Here is a 23,554-nt window from a genome sequence, read left to right as displayed (position 1 = left end):
CTAAACAGCCCAGTTTGGACCAATTCATGGTGGAGGGAGCCTCTAAAAACCCCAGTTTGGACCAATTCATGGTGGAGGGAGCCTCTAAACAGCCCAGTTTGGACCAATTCATGGTGGAGGGAGCCTCTAAAAACCCCAGTTTGGACCAATTCATGGTGGAAAGAGCCTCTAAACAGCCCAGTTTGGGCAAATTCATGGTGGAGGGAGCCTCTAAACAGCCCAGTTTGAGCAAATTCATGGTGGAGGGAGCCTCTAAACAGGCCAGTTTGGGCAAATTCATGGTGGAGGGAGCCTCTAAACAGCCCAGTTTGGACCAATTCATGGTGGAGGGAGCCTCTAAAAACCCCAGTTTGGACCAATTCATGGTGGAGGGAGCCTCTAAACAGCCCAGTTTGGACCAATTCATGGTGGAGGGAGCCTCTAAAAACCCCAGTTTGGACCAATTCATGGTGGAGGGAGCCTCTAAACAGCCCAGTTTGGGCAAATTCATGGTGGAGGGAGCCTCTAAACAGCCCAGTTTGGGCAAATTCATGGTGGAGGGAGCCTCTAAAAACCCCAGTTTGGACCAATTCATGGTGGAGGGAGCCTCTAAAAACCCCAGTTTGGACCAATTCATGGTGGAGGGAGCCTCTAAAAACCCCAGTTTGGACCAATTCATGGTGGAGGGAGCCTCTAAACAGCCCAGTTTGGACCAATTCATGGTGGAGGGAGCCTCTAAAAACCCCAGTTTGGACCAATTCATGGTGGAGGGAGCCTCTAAAAACCCCAGTTTGGACCAATTCATGATGGAGGGAGCCTCTAAACAGCCCAGTTTGGACCAATTCATGGTGGAGAGAGCCTCTAAAAACCCCAGTTTGGACCAATTCATGGTGGAGGGAGCCTCTAAACAGGCCAGTTTGGGCAAATTCATGGTGGAGGGAGCCTCTAAACAGGCCAGTTTGGGCAAATTCATGGTGGAGGGAGCCTCTAAACAGCCCAGTTTGGACCAATTCATGGTGGAGGGAGCCTCTAAAAACCCCAGTTTGGACCAATTCATGGTGGAGGGAGCCTCTAAACAGCCCAGTTTGGACCAATTCATGGTGGAGGGAGCCTCTAAAAACCCCAGTTTGGACCAATTCATGGTGGAGGGAGCCGCTAAACAGCCCAGTTTGGACCAATTCATGGTGGAGGGAGCCTCTAACCAGCAGAGTTGGTGGAAATCAGGGTGGAGGGAGCCTCTAACCAGCAGAGTTGTGGGAAAGCAGGGTGGAGGGAGCCTCTAACCAGCAGAGTTGGTGGAAATCAGGGTGGAGGGAGCCTCTAACCAGCAGAGTTGTGGGAAAGCAGGGTAGAGGGAGCCTCTAACCAGCAGAGTTGTGGGAAAGCAGGGTGGAGGGAGCCTCTAACCAGCAGAGTTGTGGGAAAGCAGGGTGGAGGGAGCCTCTAACCAGCAGAGTTGTGGGAAAGCAGGGTGGAGGGAGCCTCTAACCAGCAGAGTTGGTGGAAATCAGGGTGGAGGGAGCCTCTAACCAGCAGAGTTGGGGGAAATCAGGGTGGAGGGAGCCTAGTATTAGCAGAATTGTGCAACGCTTATGGTGGATGAGTATGAGGATGCGGAGGAATTGGAGAGGTTGAGTACAGACATGGAGTTTCATGTTGGGGTGCTTTACACAGGTGGGCCCAAAAATGAAGGCTCTATCCAGTGGTGGTTCATTTTTATCAAAGTGAGCCGGTCGGCACTTTCAGCTGACAGACGGGTGCGCTTGTCAGTGATGATGCCACCGGCTGCACTGAACACCCTCTCAGATAGGACGCTGGCGGCAGGACAGGACAGCACCTCCAAGGCATATAGGGCAAGTTCAAGCCACAGGTCCAACTTCGACACCCAATACGTGTAGGGCGCAGAGGGGTCAGAGAGGACAGGGCTGTGGTCGGAAAGGTATTCCCGCAACATGCGCCTATACTTCTCACGCCTGGTGACACTAGGACCCTCCGTGGCGGCACTTTGGCGAGGGGGTGCCATCAAGGTGTCCCAGACCTTAGACAGTGTGCCCCTCGTTTGTGTGGACCGGTGAGAACTTGGTTGCCTACTGGAGGAACTGCCCTCCCTGCCGCCAACGTCACATGCTGGAAACATCTCCATCATATTCTGCACCAATTGCCTGTGGCAAGCATTGATGCGATTGGCCCTCCCCTCTACCGGAATAAAAGACGAGATGTTGTTTTTATACCGGGGGTCAAGGATAGCAAAGATCCAGTACTGGTTGTCCTCCATGATTTTGACAATACGCTTGTCGGTTGTAAAGCACCCCAACATGAACTCAGCCATGTCTGCCACAGTGTTAGTTGGCATGACTCCTCTGGCCCCACCGGAAAGTTCAATCTCCATTTCCTCCTCATCCTCCATGTCTACCCATCCGCGCTGCAACAATGGGACGATTCGAAGTTGCCCGGAAGCCTCCTGTATCACCATCACATCATCGGACAACTCTTCTTCCTCCTCCTCCTCCTCCTCCTCCATTAAACGCAGTGAAGCGGACAGATGTGTGGACCTACTCTCCAGCTGTGACGGATCGGATGCTATCCCTAACTCCTCTGTGTGATCTGAGTTATCCCTGATGTCAATCAGGGATTCTCTCAGAACACACAAGAGCGGGATTGTAAGGCTCACCATCGCATCCTCAGAGCTCACCCTCCTTGTGGACTCCTCAAAGACCCGTAGGATGTCACAAAGGTCTCTCATCCATGGCCACTCATGGATGGGAAACTGAGGCAGCTGACTTTGTGGCACCCTAGGGTTTTGTAGCTGGTATTCCATCAAAGGTCTCTGCTGCTCAACCACTCTATTCAACATCTGAAACGTTGAGTTCCAGCGTGTGGGGACGTCGCACAAAAGCCGGTGTTGTGGCACATGCAGGCGTTGCTGGAGAGATTTTAAGCTAGCAGCGGCTACTGTCGACTTGCGAAAGTGGGCGCACATGCGCCGCACTTTCACCAGTAGCTCTGGAACATTGGGGTAGCTCTTTAGGAAACGTTGCACCACTAGGTTGAAGACGTGGGCCAGGCATGGAACATGTTGGAGTCCGGCAAGCTCCAGAGCTGCTACCAGGTTTCGGCCGTTATCACAAACGACCATGCCTGGGCCCAGGTGCAGCGGCTCAAACCATATTGCCGTCTCATCGAGGAGGGCATCCCTCACCTCGGAGGCAGTGTGCTGTCTGTCCCCCAAGCTGATCAGCTTCAGCACAGCCTGCTGACGTCTACCAACGCCAGTGCTGCAACGTTTCCAACTCGTAGCTGGGGTCAATCTAACAGCGGAGGAGGAGGCGGTGGCGGAGGAGGAGGCGGTGGCGGAGGAGGAGGCGGTAGAGGAGGAGGAGGAGGGGGGTGTTCTTCTCGTGTCCCTGCCAGGAATGTTAGGCGGGGAGACGAGGTACACCGGGCCAGTTTGGGAAGCAGTCCCAGCCTCAACTACATTCACCCAGTGTGCCGTCAGTGAAATGTAGCGTCCCTGTCCGCATGCACTTGTCCACGCGTCGGTGGTCAAGTGGACCTTTGTGCAAAGCGCGGAACTAAGGGCCCGCCTGATGTTGAGTGACACGTGCTGGTGCAAGGCGGGGACGGCACACCGGGAGAAGTAGTGACGGCTAGGGACGGCATAGCGAGGTGCCGCAGTTGCCATCAGGTCCAGGAAGGTGGGAGTTTCAACAAGCCGGAACACCAACATCTCCTGGGCCAGCAGTTTAGCGATGTTGGCGTTCAAGGCTTGCGCGTGTGGGTGGTTAGCAGTGTATTTCTGCCGCCTCTCCAATGTCTGAGAGATGGTGGGTTGTTGTAAAGAAGCGCCTGATGGTGCCTTTGATGGTGCAGGAGAAGGAGATAAGACAGGAACAGGGGAGGATGAGGGAGAAGTCAACAAAGTGGCGGAGGCAGATGAAGTGGTGTCCTGGCTCGTCCTCTGGAGTGCATCGCCAGCACAGTCAGCAGTGGCAGTGGCAGAGGCAGAGGCAGTGGCAGAGGCAGTGGCAGTTGCGTGAACGGCAGGCGGCCTTTGTCCTGCCGTTGCTGCCTGCCACTGATTCCAGTGCTTGGATTCCAAATGACGGCGCATTGAAGTGGTGGACAGGTTGCTCTTCTCAGAGCCCCTAATCAATTTCGAGAGGCAAATTGTGCAGACAACACTATATCTGTCCTCGGCGCATTCCTTGAAAAAACTCCACACCTTCGAGAAACGTGCCCTCGAGGTGGTAGTTTTTCGGGGCTGGGTACGAACTGGAACATCTTGGGAGATTCCGGGTGTGGCCTGGCTTCGCCTAAGCTGCTGACCTCTGCCTCTGCCTCTAGCTACCCTTTTTGGTGCTGCACTTGCCTCAACATCCACACTACTTTCCCCGCTTGACATCCCCCCTGTCCAGGTCGGGTCAGTGTCCTCATCATCCACCACTTCCTCTTCCAACTCCTGTCTCATCTCCTCCTCCCGCACAATGCGCCGGTCAACTGGATGCCCTGACGGCAACTGCGTCACATCATCGTCGATGAGGGTGGGTTGCTGGTCATCCACCACCAAATCGAACGGAGATGGAGGATACTCTAGTGTTTGAGCATCTGGACACAGATGCTCCTCTGTTAGGTTCGTGGAATCGTGACGTGGAGAGGCAGGTTGAGGGACAATGAAAGGAGCGGAGAACAGCTCTGGGGAGCAGGGACAGTTGGGGTTATTGTTCTGTGAAGCTTGGGAATTTTGGGAGGAAGGAGGACAAGACTGTTGGGTAATAGGAGGAGAGGAGGCAGAGTCTGACTGGCTGCTGGACAATGTGCTGTAAGCGTTCTCTGACAGCCATTGCAAGACCTGTTCCTGGTTCTCGGGCCTACTAAGGTTTGTACCCTGCAGTTTAGTTAATGTGGCAAGCAACCCTGGCACTGTGGAGTGGCGCAATGCTTGCTGCCCCACAGGAGTAGGCACGGGACGCCCTGTGGCTTCACTGCTACCTTGCTCCCCAGAACCATTCCCCCGACCTCGCCCACGGCCTCGTCCACGTCCCTTTCCGGGAGCCTTGCGCATTTTGAATTCCCAGTTAGAAATTGGCACTATATACCAGTAGCAAAAATTGTGGGTGCACGTAACCCCAATATATTCTTTGAATTCCCAGTCAGACAATGGCACTATATACCAGTAGCAAGAAATGAGGGTATTTATAACCCCAATATATTCTTTGAATTCCCAGTCAGAAACTGGCACTATATGGCAGTAGCAAGAAATGAGGGTATTTATAACCCCAATATATTCTTTGAATTCCCAGTCAGACAATGGCACTGTATACCAGTAGTAAAAATTGTGGGTGCACGTATCCCCAATATATTCTTTGAATTACCAGTCAGAAACTGGCACTATATGGCAGTAGCAAGAAATGAGGGTATTTGTAACCCCAATATATTCTTTGAATTCCCCGTCAGAAACTGGCACTGTATACCAGTAGTAAAAATTGTGGGTGCACGTAACCCCAATATATTCTTTGAATTCCCAGTCAGACAATGGCACTATATACCAGTAGCAAGAAATGAGGGTATTTATAACCCCAATATATTCTTTGAATTCCCAGTCAGACAATGGCACTGTATACCAGTAGTAAAAATTGTGGGTGCACGTAACCCCAATATATTCTTTGAATTACCAGTCAGACAATGGCACTATATACCAGTAGCAAGAAATGAGGGTATTTGTAACCCCAATATATTCTTTGAATTCCCAGTCAGAAACTGGCACTGTATACCAGTAGTAAAAATTGTGGGTGCACGTAACCCCAATATATTCTTTGAATTCCCAGTCAGACAATGGCACTATATACCAGTAGCAAGAAATGAGGGTATTTATAACCCCAATATATTCTTTGAATTCCCAGTCAGAAACTGGCACTATATGGCAGTAGCAAGAAATGAGGGTATTTATAACCCCAATATATTCTTTGAATTCCCAGTCAGACAATGGCACTGTATACCAGTAGTAAAAATTGTGGGTGCACGTATCCCCAATATATTCTTTGAATTACCAGTCAGAAACTGGCACTATATGGCAGTAGCAAGAAATGAGGGTATTTGTAACCCCAATATATTCTTTGAATTCCCAGTCAGAAACTGGCACTGTATACCAGTAGTAAAAATTGTGGGTGCACGTAACCCCAATATATTCTTTGAATTCCCAGTCAGACAATGGCACTATATGGCAGTAGCAAGAAATGAGGGTATTTATAACCCCAATATATTCTTTGAATTCCCAGTCAGACAATGGCACTGTATACCAGTAGTAAAAATTGTGGGTGCACGTAACCCCAATATATTCTTTGAATTCCCAGTCAGAAACTGGCACTATATGGCAGTAGCAAGAAATGAGGGTATTTATAACCCCAATATATTCTTTGAATTCCCAGTCAGACAATGGCACTGTATACCAGTAGTAAAAATTGTGGGTGCACGTAACCCCAATATATTCTTTGAATTCCCAGTCAGAAACTGGCACTATATGGCAGTAGCAAGAAATGAGGGTATTTATAACCCAAATATATTCTTTGAATTCCCAGTCAGAAACTGGCACTATATGGCAGTAGCAAGAAATGAGGGTATTTATAACCCCAATATATTCTTTGAATTCCCAGTCAGACAATGGCACTGTATACCAGTAGTAAAAATTGTGGGTGCACGTAACCCCAATATATTCTTTGAATTACCAGTCAGAAACTGGCACTATATGGCAGTAGCAAGAAATGAGGGTATTTGTAACCCCAATATATTCTTTGAATTCCCAGTCAGAAACTGGCACTGTATACCAGTAGTAAAAATTGTGGGTGCACGTAACCCCAATATATTCTTTGAATTACCAGTCAGAAACTGGCACTATATGGCAGTAGCAAGAAATGAGGGTATTTGTAACCCCAATATATTCTTTGAATTCCCAGTCAGAAACTGGCACTGTATACCAGTAGTAAAAATTGTGGGTGCACGTAACCCCAATATATTCTTTGAATTCCCAGTCAGAAACTGGCACTATATGGCAGTAGCAAGAAATGAGGGTATTTATAACCCCAATATATTCTTTGAATTCCCAGTCAGAAACTGGCACTATATGGCAGTAGCAAGAAATGAGGGTATTTATAACCCCAATATATTCTTTGAATTCCCAGTCAGACAATGGCACTGTATACCAGTAGTAAAAATTGTGGGTGCACGTAACCCCAATATATTCTTTGAATTCCCAGTCAGAAACTGGCACTATATGGCAGTAGCAAGAAATGAGGGTATTTATAACCCCAATATATTCTTTGAATTCCCAGTCAGACAATGGCACTGTATACCAGTAGTAAAAATTGTGGGTGCACGTAACCCCAATATATTCTTTGAATTACCAGTCAGAAACTGGCACTATATGGCAGTAGCAAGAAATGAGGGTATTTGTAACCCCAATATATTCTTTGAATTCCCAGTCAGAAACTGGCACTGTATACCAGTAGTAAAAATTGTGGGTGCACGTAACCCCAATATATTCTTTGAATTCCCAGTCAGACAATGGCACTATATGGCAGTAGCAAGAAATGAGGGTATTTATAACCCCAATATATTCTTTGAATTCCCAGTCAGACAATGGCACTGTATACCAGTAGTAAAAATTGTGGGTGCACGTAACCCCAATATATTCTTTGAATTCCCAGTCAGACAATGGCACTGTATACCAGTAGTAAAAATTGTGGGTGCACGTAACCCCAATATATTCTTTGAATTCCCAGTCAGAAACTGGCACTATATGGCAGTAGCAAGAAATGAGGGTATTTATAACCCCAATATATTCTTTGAATTCCCAGTCAGACAATGGCACTGTATACCAGTAGTAAAAATTGTGGGTGCACGTAACCCCAATATATTCTTTGAATTACCAGTCAGAAACTGGCACTATATGGCAGTAGCAAGAAATGAGGGTATTTGTAACCCCAATATATTCTTTGAATTCCCAGTCAGAAACTGGCACTGTATACCAGTAGTAAAAATTGTGGGTGCACGTAACCCCAATATATTCTTTGAATTCCCAGTCAGACAATGGCACTGTATACCAGTAGTAAAAATTGTGGGTGCACGTAACCCCAATATATTCTTTGAATTCCCAGTCAGAAACTGGCACTATATGGCAGTAGCAAGAAATGAGGGTATTTATAACCCCAATATATTCTTTGAATTCCCAGTCAGACAATGGCACTGTATACCAGTAGTAAAAATTGTGGGTGCACGTAACCCCAATATATTCTTTGAATTACCAGTCAGAAACTGGCACTATATGGCAGTAGCAAGAAATGAGGGTATTTGTAACCCCAATATATTCTTTGAATTCCCAGTCAGAAACTGGCACTGTATACCAGTAGTAAAAATTGTGGGTGCACGTAACCCCAATATATTCTTTGAATTCCCAGTCAGACAATGGCACTATATGGCAGTAGCAAGAAATGAGGGTATTTATAACCCCAATATATTCTTTGAATTCCCAGTCAGACAATGGCACTGTATACCAGTAGTAAAAATTGTGGGTGCACGTAACCCCAATATATTCTTTGAATTCCCAGTCAGACAATGGCACTATATGGCAGTAGCAAGAAATGAGGGTATTTATAACCCCAATATATTCTTTGAATTACCAGTCAGAAACTGGCACTATATGGCAGTAGCAAGAAATGAGGGTATTTATAACCCCAATATATTCTTTGAATTCCCAGTCAGAAACTGGCACTGTATACCAGTAGTAAAAATTGTGGGTGCACGTATCCCCAATATATTCTTTGAATTACCAGTCAGAAACTGGCACTATATGGCAGTAGCAAGAAATGAGGGTATTTGTAACCCCAATATATTCTTTGAATTCCCAGTCAGACAATGGCACTGTATACCAGTAGTAAAAATTGTGGGTGCACGTAACCCCAATATATTCTTTGAATTCCCAGTCAGAAACTGGCACTATATGGCAGTAGCAAGAAATGAGGGTATTTATAACCCCAATATATTCTTTGAATTCCCAGTCAGACAATGGCACTGTATACCAGTAGTAAAAATTGTGGGTGCACGTAACCCCAATATATTCTTTGAATTCCCAGTCAGAAACTGGCACTATATGGCAGTAGCAAGAAATGAGGGTATTTATAACCCCAATATATTCTTTGAATTCCCAGTCAGACAATGGCACTGTATACCAGTAGTAAAAATTGTGGGTGCACGTAACCCCAATATATTCTTTGAATTACCAGTCAGAAACTGGCACTATATGGCAGTAGCAAGAAATGAGGGTATTTGTAACCCCAATATATTCTTTGAATTCCCAGTCAGAAACTGGCACTGTATACCAGTAGTAAAAATTGTGGGTGCACGTAACCCCAATATATTCTTTGAATTCCCAGTCAGACAATGGCACTATATACCAGTAGCAAGAAATGAGGGTATTTATAACCCCAATATATTCTTTGAATTCCCAGTCAGACAATGGCACTGTATACCAGTAGTAAAAATTGTGGGTGCACGTAACCCCAATATATTCTTTGAATTCCCAGTCAGACAATGGCACTGTATACCAGTAGTAAAAATTGTGGGTACACGTAACCCCAATATATTCTTTGAATTACCAGTCAGACACTGGCACTATATGGCAGTAGCAAGAAATGAGGGTATTTATAACCCCAATATATTCTTTGAATTCCCAGTCAGACAATGGCACTGTATACCAGTAGTAAAAATTGTGGGTGCACGTAACCCCAATATATTCTTTGAATTCCCAGTCAGACAATGGCACTGTATACCAGTAGTAAAAATTGTGGGTACACGTAACCCCAATATATTCTTTGAATTACCAGTCAGAAACTGGCACTATATGGCAGTAGCAAGAAATGAGGGTATTTGTAACCCCAATATATTCTTTGAATTCCCAGTCAGAAACTGGCACTGTATACCAGTAGTAAAAATTGTGGGTGCACGTAACCCCAATATATTCTTTGAATTCCCAGTCAGACAATGGCACTATATACCAGTAGCAAGAAATGAGGGTATTTATAACCCCAATATATTCTTTGAATTCCCAGTCAGAAACTGGCACTATATGGCAGTAGCAAGAAATGAGGGTATTTATAACCCCAATATATTCTTTGAATTCCCAGTCAGAAACTGGCACTATATGGCAGTAGCAAGAAATGAGGGTATTTATAACCCCAATATATTCTTTGAATTCCCAGTCAGACAATGGCACTGTATACCAGTAGTAAAAATTGTGGGTGCACGTAACCCCAATATATTCTTTGAATTACCAGTCAGAAACTGGCACTATATGGCAGTAGCAAGAAATGAGGGTATTTGTAACCCCAATATATTCTTTGAATTCCCAGTCAGAAACTGGCACTGTATACCAGTAGTAAAAATTGTGGGTGCACGTAACCCCAATATATTCTTTGAATTACCAGTCAGAAACTGGCACTATATGGCAGTAGCAAGAAATGAGGGTATTTGTAACCCCAATATATTCTTTGAATTCCCAGTCAGAAACTGGCACTGTATACCAGTAGTAAAAATTGTGGGTGCACGTAACCCCAATATATTCTTTGAATTCCCAGTCAGACAATGGCACTATATACCAGTAGCAAGAAATGAGGGTATTTATAACCCCAATATATTCTTTGAATTCCCAGTCAGAAACTGGCACTATATGGCAGTAGCAAGAAATGAGGGTATTTATAACCCCAATATATTCTTTGAATTCCCAGTCAGAAACTGGCACTATATGGCAGTAGCAAGAAATGAGGGTATTTATAACCCCAATATATTCTTTGAATTCCCAGTCAGACAATGGCACTGTATACCAGTAGTAAAAATTGTGGGTGCACGTAACCCCAATATATTCTTTGAATTCCCAGTCAGAAACTGGCACTATATGGCAGTAGCAAGAAATGAGGGTATTTATAACCCCAATATATTCTTTGAATTCCCAGTCAGACAATGGCACTGTATACCAGTAGTAAAAATTGTGGGTGCACGTAACCCCAATATATTCTTTGAATTACCAGTCAGAAACTGGCACTATATGGCAGTAGCAAGAAATGAGGGTATTTGTAACCCCAATATATTCTTTGAATTCCCAGTCAGAAACTGGCACTGTATACCAGTAGTAAAAATTGTGGGTGCACGTAACCCCAATATATTCTTTGAATTCCCAGTCAGACAATGGCACTATATGGCAGTAGCAAGAAATGAGGGTATTTATAACCCCAATATATTCTTTGAATTCCCAGTCAGACAATGGCACTGTATACCAGTAGTAAAAATTGTGGGTGCACGTAACCCCAATATATTCTTTGAATTCCCAGTCAGACATTGGCACTATATGGCAGTAGCAAGAAATGAGGGTATTTATAACCCCAATATATTCTTTGAATTCCCAGTCAGACAATGGCACTGTATACCAGTAGTAAAAATTGTGGGTGCACGTAACCCCAATATATTCTTTGAATTACCAGTCAGAAACTGGCACTATATGGCAGTAGCAAGAAATGAGGGTATTTGTAACCCCAATATATTCTTTGAATTCCCAGTCAGAAACTGGCACTGTATACCAGTAGTAAAAATTGTGGGTGCACGTAACCCCAATATATTCTTTGAATTCCCAGTCAGACAATGGCACTATATACCAGTAGCAAGAAATGAGGGTATTTATAACCCCAATATATTCTTTGAATTACCAGTCAGAAACTGGCACTATATGGCAGTAGCAAGAAATGAGGGTATTTGTAACCCCAATATATTCTTTGAATTCCCAGTCAGAAACTGGCACTGTATACCAGTAGTAAAAATTGTGGGTGCACGTAACCCCAATATATTCTTTGAATTCCCAGTCAGAAACTGGCACTATATGGCAGTAGCAAGAAATGAGGGTATTTATAACCCCAATATATTCTTTGAATTCCCAGTCAGACAATGGCACTGTATACCAGTAGTAAAAATTGTGGGTGCACGTAACCCCAATATATTCTTTGAATTACCAGTCAGAAACTGGCACTATATGGCAGTAGCAAGAAATGAGGGTATTTGTAACCCCAATATATTCTTTGAATTCCCAGTCAGAAACTGGCACTGTATACCAGTAGTAAAAATTGTGGGTGCACGTAACCCCAATATATTCTTTGAATTCCCAGTCAGACAATGGCACTATATACCAGTAGCAAGAAATGAGGGTATTTATAACCCCAATATATTCTTTGAATTACCAGTCAGAAACTGGCACTATATGGCAGTAGCAAGAAATGAGGGTATTTATAACCCCAATATATTCTTTGAATTCCCAGTCAGACAATGGCACTGTATACCAGTAGTAAAAATTGTGGGTGCACGTAACCCCAATATATTCTTTGAATTCCCAGTCAGACAATGGCACTATATGGCAGTAGCAAAAATAGTGGGTGTATATAGCCCCAATTCTATTGCTAGGGGACTTGCAGGGTATTTCTGGGGTGAAGGTGGGGGGGCACACCGTTGGAACGGGTATCGGGGGTATATATCGGGTATACGGGAATACACTGACAGTGTATTCCATTCAGGATCCTGGGAAAGCTGGGTTGCGGCGATTGAGCCCGTCAGTGCCACTGACAAGCTTCTCCCTGGAATTTAGCTCTTATAAGAACTGTTGGTTGTCTTCTCCTTCCTATCCTAGCCTGTCCCTGCCTACCCAGAATCTAAGCCCTAGCTAGCTGGACGGAAACCTCCGTCCTCGGTGAATTGCAAGCTCAGAATGACGCGAAGCTGGGCGTCGCTGTTCTTTTAAATTAGAGGTCACATGTTTTCGGCAGCCAATGGGTTTTGCCTACTTTTTTCAACGTCACCGGTGTCGTAGTTCCTGTCCCACCTACCCTGCGCTGTTATTGGAGCAAAAAAGGCGCCAGGGAAGGTGGGAGGGGAATCAAGTAATGGCGCACTTTACCACGCGGTGTTCGATTCGATTCGAACATGCCGAACAGCCTAATATCCGATCGAACATGAGTTCGATAGAACACTGTTCGCTCATCTCTAAATGTGATGTGTTGTATTGTGTATGTCATGATACAGACAATGTGATTTGTTATATAGTGGAAAGCTATATGTAAATGTGAGTGAGTAGAGTGAGGGCTACTCCTGAGGTGACAGTAAGGAGTGTGCAGGCAGGTTGAGGCAGGAAATACCAGGCAGTGTGTGTGAGTCTATAGCTGGGGCTAGGAGTCCTGCTTTTGTGAGTCTCCTGCTTAGGAAGCCATGTTGTTTAGTGGCACCAAAAGTAGCCTGTGACTCAATCCTAAGGGAAAACTATGTTTGTGGAAAATTGCACGCAAATCCGTCCAGGCGTTTTAGCGTGATTGAGGAACAAACATCCAAACACACAAACTTTCACACTTATAATATTAGTAGGATAGTGTAGAATACTGTCAGGGCTCCTAGGAACCTATCTATAAAACATAGTGTAGAATACTGTCAGGGCTCCTAGGAACCTATCTATAAAACATAGTGTATAACACTGTCAGGGCTCCTAGGAACCTATCTATAAAACATAGTGTATAACACTGTCAGGGCTCCTAGGAACCTATCTATAAAACATAGTGTATAACACTGTCAGGGCTCCTAGGAACCTATCTATAAAACATAGTGTAGAACACTCTCAGGGCTCCTAGGAACCTATCTATAAAACATAGTGTAGAATACTGTCAGGGCTCCAAGGAACCTATCTATAAAACATCGTGTAGAATACTCTGAGGAGGAAGAGGAAATGGGAGTATGAATGTTTATTATTTTTCCACTTGAACTCTGGACCCCCACTTATTAGGCCTCATGCACACAACTGCACAAGGATCGGATAACACCCTGATTGGTATCGGGGTCTCATCTGTGTTTTATACTGAACCATCCATTCTATTGAATGGGTCAAGCCACCTATGCAGACAGGCATAGGACTTGAAAAGACCCCAGAGTATAACAGTGATCAGTTCTTGGTAAACTCTTAAAATCTCTTATTTGGAAAAACCTAAAATTTTTGGAAATTTTTTCTGGACCCGGCTTGTTCATCCATCTCTAACCTAGTAATGGTAACCAGTTAGTATTCCTACCACACCAAAGTCAATAAGTAAGCAACAGTTTGTACTAAACCGTGGGGTCCATATCAAGTCGATATCCTTTTTTGTAAGAGCGTGGCCGACCAATTTTCAACCCTCTTAATGCTCTGTTGTAAAAATTCAGAAAGGGAGACTGAAATAATAAATTTATCAGTTTCCTTTTCACCGATTTCTAGAAGCTAACCATTATTTTGCGGAACATTATATTACGCACAATAATACTATTTAAATGTTCGCCCGGAGATCGACTTTAATTTTCACAGCATGATTTGGCGACATTCTTATATTCTCTACTTGGAATTGTTAAGTGTTAAAATGAATGTCTCGAACTTAGTACACATTATATTTAATGAATAAAATGGCAGGAACGACGTCTCTCGCTTTATACCGAAGCAGCGCTCTCCATCAGTAATGAGAATAATGGATCACTATATCTAATCAACCAAATGAAGATCTAAGCGGCGCCAATTAGGTAAACATTACTTACTTACGGGATAATGAATTATTAATCCAGGGACTCTAGACTAAATCCTATCCATTGCCAATGTCGATGGGGGTTAATATTGAGTTTAAAGAAGTTATCCTACAAAATCACATTTTTTTCCACCCTGGCACTCCACGCCAAATTTTCTACACGCTATTATATACTCATTTTTTTTGTAACTCAGATACCCTCTTAATTTTGAGATTCATTTTTGTATTCATTCCATTATACTTCAGCATAGTATCACATGGACGTAGCAACGCCTCTGCAATGGAACAATCCTTTATCCCTCCCTCTATATTATCCCTCTATAATCTAAGAGACCATAGATACAGTCCTATGAAAAAGTTTGGGCACCCCTATTAATCTTAATCATTTTTAGTTCTAAATATTTTGGTGTTTATAACAGCCATTTCAGTTTGATATATCTAATAACTGATGGACACAGTAATATTTCAGGATTGAAATGAGGTTTATTGTACTAACAGAAAATGTGCAATATGCATTAAACCAAAATTTGACCGGTGCAAAAGTATGGGCACCTCAACAGAAAAGTGACATTAATATTTAGTAGATCCTCCTTTTGCAAAGATAACAGCCTCTAGTCGCTTCCTGTAGCTTTTAATCAGTTCCTGGATCCTGGATAAAGGTATTTTGGACAAACAATTCAAGTTCAGTTAAGTTAGATGGTCGCCGAGCATGGACAGCCCGCTTCAAATCATCCCACAGATGTTCAATGATATTCAGGTCTGGGGACTGAGATGGCCATTCCAGAACATTGTAATTGTTCCTCTGCATGAATGCCTGAGTTGATTTGGAGCGGTGTTTTGGATCATTGTCTTGCTGAAATATCCATCCCCGGCGTAACTTCAACTTCGTCACTGATTCTTGAACATTATTCTCAAGAATCTGCTGATACTGAGTGGAATCCATGCGACTCTCAACTTTAACAAGATTCCCGATGCCGGCATTGGCCACACAGCCCCAAAGCATGATGGAACCTCCACCAAATTTTACAGTGGGTAGCATGTGTTTTTCTTGGAATGCTGTTTCTTTTTGGACGCCATGCATAACGCCTTTTTTTATAACCAAACAACTCAATTTTTGTTTCCAAAATGAAGCTGCCTTGTCCAAATGTGCTTTTTCATACCTCAGGCAACTCTATTTGTGGCGTACGTGCAGAAACTGCTTCTTTCTCATCACTCTCCCATACAGCTTCTATTTGTGCAAAGTGCGCTGTATAGTTGACCGATGCACAGTGACACCATCTGCAGCAAGATGATGCTGCAGCTCTTTGGAGGTGGTCTGTGGATTGTCCTTGACTGTTCTCACCATTCTTCTTCTCTGCCTTTCTGATGTTTTTCTTGGCCTGCCACTTCTGGGCTTAACAAGAACTGTCCCTGTGGTCTTCCATTTCCTTACTATGTTCCTCACAGTGGAAACTGACAAGTTAAATCTCTGAGACAACTTTTTGTATCAATCTTTGTTTTCAGATCATTTGAGAGTTGTTTTGAGTAGCCCATGATGCCACTCTTCAGAGGAGATTCAAATAGGAGATCAACTTGCAATTGGCCACCTTAAATACCTTTTCTCATGATTGGATACATCTGGCTATGAAGTTCAAAGCTCAGTGAGGTTACAAAACCAATTTTGTGCTTCAGTAAGTCAGTAAAAAGTAGTTAGGGGAATTCAAATCAATAAAATGATAAGGGTGCCCATACTTTTGCACCGGTCAAATTTTGGTTTAATGCATATTGCACATTTTCTGTTAGTACAATAAACCTCATTTCAATCCTGAAATATTACTGTGTCCATCAGTTATTAGATATATCAAACTGAAATGGCTGTTGCAAACACCAAAATATTTAGAACAAAAAATGATTAAGATTAATAGGGGTGCCCAAACTTTTTCATAGGACTGTAAATCAAATCCAATCAAGAAAGGCTTTATTGGCATGTCTGAGTATACATTTGGCATTGCCAAAGCAAAAATAGTGGTTGGTATGGCAGAGGGGATTGGGTGGGTGCTGTTGAAGTGAGGGAGGGGGAGGAGGAGGGGGCGGGGGCGAGTGTGGAGTGGGTGGATAATAATACATTTTATTTATATAGCGCCAACATATTCCGCAGCGCTGTACAATTTGTAGGGTTGAAATACAGACAGAAAGATACATTACAAAGAAAGTCATTTCACACAATGGGACTGAAGGCCCTGCTCGCAAGAGCTTACAATCTATGAGGTGGAGGGGTGACACAAGAGGTAGCAGGGGTGGCATTGCTTATACAGTGGGCAGACACTTTTGTAATAGAGGTGACTGTCATTACACAAACATAAAACTTTATGAGCCGTCGACAGTCGTGTCCTTTAACATGTGGATGGAGCTTGGACCTATAAAGTGGCTTTGGGCTTGTTACTCTGGTATCATGAGTACTATGTTCGCGGACACCGTGCTGATCATCTTTATATCAGTGTGCACGGCCTTGCTGGTAGAGGGATCACATGGGTTTTAGTGTACAGGACAGATAAATTCAAGCGGTTAAAAGCTGAAGTGGAAAAGGAAAGTAAAAAATTGGAAAAGAAAAAAGAAGCAATAACTGAATCTGCTGGTCGCACACAAAAGAAAAAAAATAGAACGCCAAGAGGAGAAGCTGAAGAATAATAATCGTGATTTGTCTATGGTCCGGATGAAGTCAATGTTTACTATCGGTTTTTGCTTCACAGCTTTGATGAGCATGTTCAATTCTATTTTTGATGGTCAAGTGGTGGCAAAATTACCCTTTGTCCCCCTGTCCTATATTCAAGGGCTGTCTCATAGGAACCTATTGGGAGAGGATTATACTGACTGCTCATTCATTTTCCTCTACATACTTTGCACTATGTCTATCCGGCAGAATATCCAGAAGATGCTAGGACTTGCACCCTCTCGAGCTGCTACCAAGCAAGCTGGTGGATTCTTAGGACCTCCTCCACAAGCTGGAAAGTTCTCTTAGTGGAACAAATTTTTTTTTTAAATGGATGCACAGCAAAGACTATAGTGATTTTCTAAGTGTGAAAGCCATTGACTTCAGTGTTTAACGGACTTCCGAACCCTAAACTCGTGCACACAAATTCATGTGTTATGTTTTCTAATTAAAGAAACCTATAAAGTTAGCCTGAAATGGCATCATATCATGTGGGGAAATGTGGGAGCGGGGACAGAGGAGGGTTAAATTTTGGAGATTCTAATTATGGTCCGAAAGGATTTACATTAGAAATTGTGATAGGCCTGTCTGAAAAGATGTGTCTTTAGTTTACCCAAAGGTAAAAAAGGTATCCAGCACAGCCGTGTACGTTGTAAAAAACTTTTCTTGACTCTTTATTCCATACAAAATTCCAGATAAAATAAATACATCAAACACACGTGTCGTTTTAAAATGTGCATCCAGACTGACGCGTTTCGGAAATCTTGTTCCTTTTTCAAAGCCTGTCTTGCACCAAATGAACCTTTGTATTTGTAGTCCCACCAATCAACCACACACCTACAATTAATGCAGTTAATTACCCTTTTTGCGTTGTTGGTTACGGAGTACAAATGTGAACAAGGTCATTCAAACATAACCACACCTTACATTAAAAACATACCCCCTACCTAAACTTCGATCAAGATACATATATATTTGATTTAGACATAATCCTAATATATGAAAGACATATACAAAATATTATCACGAGATATTAATTTCGGAGTAGAGATCTGAGAATGCGATTTCTCTAAAGTCATCACGATTTATTTTACTAGCAATCTGCTCCATGTGATAGAAAACATCTTAGTTCACATAAAGTCCATATTCCAAAACTACAGTGGATGTGTAGAACTCGAGTTGAGAAGTTTCCAAATTATCCAAATGCTTCGTGGAGTTTTCATGATGTCAAAGATGGAAAATAATGCCCTTTTTTCTCCTATATTCCTCATTGTGCGATTCCCACAACAAAGATGGCCACGATGACTTGCCAGATTGCAGCGCGCATGCTCAAAGCTAGGTCACGTGATCACCATGCTCCCATTTGATTGGTTGATAATATTTTGTATATGTCTTTCATATATTAGGATTATGTCTAAATCAAATATATATGTATCTTGATCGAAGTTTAGGTAGGGGGTATGTTTTTAATGTAAGGTGTGGTTATGTTTGAATGACCTTGTTCACATTTGTACTCCGTAACCAACAACGCAAAAAGGGTAATTAACTGCATTAATTGTAGGTGTGTGGTTGATTGGTGGGACTACAAATACAAAGGTTCATTTGGTGCAAGACAGGCTTTGAAAAAGGAACAAGATTTCCGAAACGCGTCAGTCTGGACGCACATTTTAAAACGACACGTGTGTTTGATGTATTTATTTTATCTGGAATTTTGTATGGAATAAAGAGTCAAGAAAAGTTTTTTACAACGTACACGGCTGTGCTGGATACCTTTTTTACCTTTGGATTTACTGGTTTCTCCTCCGGGCCGTGGGAGTGCATATCCGAGCAAAGCTGTGGAAAGGAAATTCAAATGGGAGTACAACCAGAAGATATATGACTGCAGTTGGGCTGAGTATTATTTCCTTATCCCCTTTCCTATTGACTTATTGTCTTTAGTTTACGTTTGAGACTGTAGAAATTGGGAGTTAATCTGATTGTCCGGGGTAGAGCATTCCAGAGAAGTGGTGCAGCTCGGGAGAAGTCTTGTATACGAGCGTGGGAGGTTCTGATAATAGAGGATGTAAGTGTTAGGTCATTGAGTGAGTGGAGAACACGGGTTGGGTGGATGGGTTGGAGGGAGGGTGGTTTGGGGTACAATAGTCCTTGGGGTTTCATCATTCTCGTTTAGTGGCAGGTGGACAATGAACATGTGGGTATAGGGGGGAGTAGGATGGGTGGTTGATTTTGGGTATAATAGTCCTTGAGGTCTCATCTTCCCCTCATTTGGTGGCAGGTGGACACAGATTGGGCAGCGATCTCCACAGTGGCCTCCTCTTCTCCCAGTAGGATGTAGAGTTTCCTCTTCTCGTCTGTGGATGTGAAGTCCAGGATGTGAGCAGAGAGGCTTTGGTAGTAGACGGCCCTCACAGCTGAGTATTTGGTGCAGTGTAGCAGGAAGTGGGCCTAATCTTCTAGGGCCCCTTGGTTTCAGTGTTAGTTCAGTCTGTTCTCCTGTGGCTTGTATGTCTGCCTGTGTCGCCCTGTTTCTATCTCCAGGTTGTGGGCACTCAGTCTGTACCGGCTCAGGGTCTCTGTGCTTGGGGTGGGGTATTTTTTCCAGGTAGGTGGCCATGGTGTAGTCCCTTTGCAGTGACTGGTACATGGTGAGTTTCTTGGAGTTATGTATATACAATCATGGAAGTTAAGGCTACATGCGATGACCAAGTTTACAGGCTGAGAGAGGGCAGATTTTATAGTAGAATGTCATCCATATGTCATTCGAATGCCTTCCATAGGTCTCCGTTACGTTCCAATATCGGGATAGGAATGGAGCATCGGACCCCCCCATTGGAAGAGCCTGAGCCTGCATGCTTGGTCTTTTCCATGAAACCTAATTGTCATCTCCATCATTAAACTATGTGACATAAGCTCTCTAATCATCTGCAGTAACCATGACAGGGGATTCGCTCCCTCCGTATGGTACAGTCCAAGAAGTCTGGTGCCTAAGGGTAAATTCACATACTGGAAAAGTATGTGACATCTCTGACCTCTGCCTTAAATTCCTCTTTGCTTTTTGGTTCTTCAGGTTTCTACTGTGACTCTTACTTTCTCAGATGAAAGAGTAAAGTGTCTTGCACAGCAAAATCAAGCTGGATTCTTATGTTTTCATTGTCCTCCTTTGATCTCTGACTCACATTAGATATATTGGAAGGCAGATTCAGGACAGAATTTGGCCCTGAGTTTGAGGAGGAATTTGTCTTAATATCAGCACCAAATTCTTCCATGTGAACTTACCCTTAAATGATGACCTCCTTTAGATACTGTATCAGAAATTACTAGCTAAATTCAATTTATTTTTTTTAGGGGGTGGGGGGGGTGGAGATAGGTACATTAAAGGGATCCTATCTTTTAAACACAATTTTTTCTCCCTGACATGTCAGAATTGCCTTAAAGGGGTATTCCCTCACATACTCATCAGTCTTCACTGCTGTAAAATCTTCTTTCTTCCTGGTTTCTTGCATCATTTGGTGGTCAGGGTTTCACATGCAACCTGCCGTTTAGCTCCGCCCCCAAATTTGCATGTAGCTCTGCCCACCCATATTGGACTATGAAGTACAGGCAGCAGCAACTCCATTCTGTGTTACATACAGAGACTGCCTGTCTCTGCCATAATGAACACAATGGAATTAGCTAGCCTGATAACTGGGAGAACAGAAGAAATGAAAGCAGCTCCTCTCCCCTATCTGATAGCAGGGAACTAGGTCACGTGGTGTAGACACAGGAATAGCTAGATACACAGGCTCGCTCCCATGCACTTAGCCCCTACTCCCTCCCCCTGAGAGCAGCAGATACATCACTTGACTTTTGAGCAGCTAAGTCAGGGCTGTGGCCACAAAGAATTGAATAAAGTAAGATAGTGGACAAACAAAGTAGTTTTGCTGAAGCAATGTATTTAGGAAAAGTCTTACATTCACATTAACAAGCAGTATAGATAGGATCCTTGTGATGGGACAACCCCTTTAAGAAAAGCTATTTGTCTCCTACCTTTCCTTTTCTTCTCCACAGTATTGTAAGCAGTCATTTTCTCGTGGCCAGCGGGCATGCGCAGTCGGCTTGCCCTAGGCCCGAGGCCTAGAAGTAAGAAGACGCCGCCAGAAGAAGACGCGGTGAAGACCTCATCGCAGAAGAAGATGGAGCATTGGGGATGCGTCCCAGTGCTGTTTGAGTGCTGGGGTCTGCCCTCAGTGCTGCGAGAGAACTCATTTGCATACCGAGAAAAAATGGGATTGCAGGTGAACGACGGCGCAGAGAAGAAAAGGAAAGGTAGGAGTCGAATAGCCTTTCTTAAGACTATTCTGACATATTAAGGAGAAAAAAAAATTGTTTAAAAGATAGGATCCCTTTAAAAAAGCCTGGAGTGCTTATTTAAGATATGAAAGTACATAAGACCGAATTATAGGTGAAGTTAAATGTGCAAAAAAATATATATATATTGGTGGAGGACCACCTATAATATAATATATTCATGAAGCAAATTTACAATTAATGTTGAATTTTCTTGAGAGAGAAATTGTAGAAGTCTGAATGGTGATAGAAGCCGCAGATGTGGTTAGATGGCTGGTAACTAATAACTGCACTATATATACGGTATATAGTCAACCAAAATAACATTAGTGCTATGTGTCATGTTGTACTACAGAGGACACTATATCCATCAACACTCTAGTATATGACATATTATTTAATGAAAAATTGATAAACTAAGTCTTATATAATTAGGCAATCAACTAATAGTGATAATTGTGATGGGAATTCACTAAGACTTGGGCTCCGTACTCCAGTCTTACCCTATAGTCACACAAATGTGATACAAAATGGACATTTTTCATGGACGTTTTACACCCAAGGGGTTCTCATTCTCACATTTTTGTATATTGAGGGGTCTGTAAAACAGGTAAAATTAGGACATGACCTATTTGTTGATGGTTCATTAAAAGAGACTGTCCAAAAAGCAGGCATGTGACATCCGTTAATTTATTTTGCTTACTTATATAGTGCCATCATATTCCGTAGCGCTAAATGTTGTCAATACTGTCCCATATAGCGCTCTCAATGTGTGTTTTTGGCGTGTGGGAGGAAATCGGATTACCACACAAATATGGGGAGAAAATACTAACTCCTTGTAGATATTGTCATTGGTTGGATTCGAACCCAGGACTCCAGCATTGCAATCTTACAATGTATGGCTGATTATCATGGCCTTGTGAAGATAGGGTTAATCTGAACAGTGTGTGGTAAAATTGTACAAAATTGTTAAGAGGTGCATTTAGTTTGGTGCTGGTTGTCTCCAGTATTACATCATAAACTACTGTATGTGGAAATGAGTCTTAAGGAAACCTGGGCATCCTCACACCATCCATCGATCCCTTGGGGCCTTCTTCTAGCCTCTTCTGGTCTTTTCTATCCTCTTGGGGTCACCACTGACATCACAATACTATAACACAATAGTTATTAAGTTAATACACCCTGGGATCATAGGCCCTAGTGGTGACCCTAGGGTGCGTGATGCCACCTTGGAGGTCCACATTTCTAAAGGGCCTCTACCTATTATACTCATGGGTGTGAGCTCCCAAAATTTCAGGCTTGGGTCAAACGCAAAACTTTTGGAAAATTTGGATCAAATTGGGTTCAATCCAAATATGTTCTCTCATCTCTAATAGGCACCCTCTAAAGATAACAAAATCTGTAGACTTTCTGCAAGTCTTCTATTACAGAACTGGTTTTTGAGCATAGAAGACGAACACTGAAATTACAAATTCTGGATAGATTATGGGGATAATGTCACTGCTTAAGGAAAGACCACCTTCTCAGGTGTGTGGAGACTTATACAGCCATAGTTGCTCCACTGCAAGGGAACATGGGAAGAATATGCAAATCTGTCTCCCAAGATGTAAACAGGGAGACAGTGCCTCTGTTATGCTGCCCTCTATGGGAAGCAACCCTGAACAACATGCCCGACTTTCCCAGAAGTCTTTACTGCATAATGCGGGGTTATAACCAAATCAGTTTCTCAGTTTCTTAGCCTAAACATGCCAGACCAGACCTAGACCTAGACCAGACCTAGCATTGCTTTCCAAGTTTACCCCATAGAAAGAGATGAACAAACCAATTTGGATCAAACCAAATTCAACCTGAATGCTCAAAGAATCTTGAGTTTGACCCAAACCTAGATCTTTTGGGGTTCATCAATCATCACCCATGAATCATTATTATACTGTTATTACATCAT

General features: G+C 43.2%; 1 protein-coding gene across 1 annotated transcript; it reads left to right on the top strand.

Annotated features, from left to right (window-relative positions):
* Positions 1 to 17,017: 17,017 nt before the first annotated feature.
* On the top strand, positions 17,018 to 17,734 carry LOC142196838 (calcium load-activated calcium channel-like). Its single transcript, XM_075266820.1, is given in 3 exon segments — positions 17,018 to 17,095; positions 17,098 to 17,222; positions 17,224 to 17,734. Coding segments are annotated over 3 exon segments (564 nt in total). The 5' UTR covers positions 17,018 to 17,025; the 3' UTR covers positions 17,593 to 17,734.
* Positions 17,735 to 23,554: the final 5,820 nt, after the last annotated feature.

Source organism: Leptodactylus fuscus, chromosome 3 (genome assembly GCF_031893055.1).
Source record: "Leptodactylus fuscus isolate aLepFus1 chromosome 3, aLepFus1.hap2, whole genome shotgun sequence".
Taxonomy (NCBI): Eukaryota; Metazoa; Chordata; class Amphibia; order Anura; family Leptodactylidae; genus Leptodactylus; species Leptodactylus fuscus.
The sequence above is the reverse complement of the archived record's forward strand: the minus strand, read 5'-3'. Positions and strand labels throughout refer to the sequence as shown.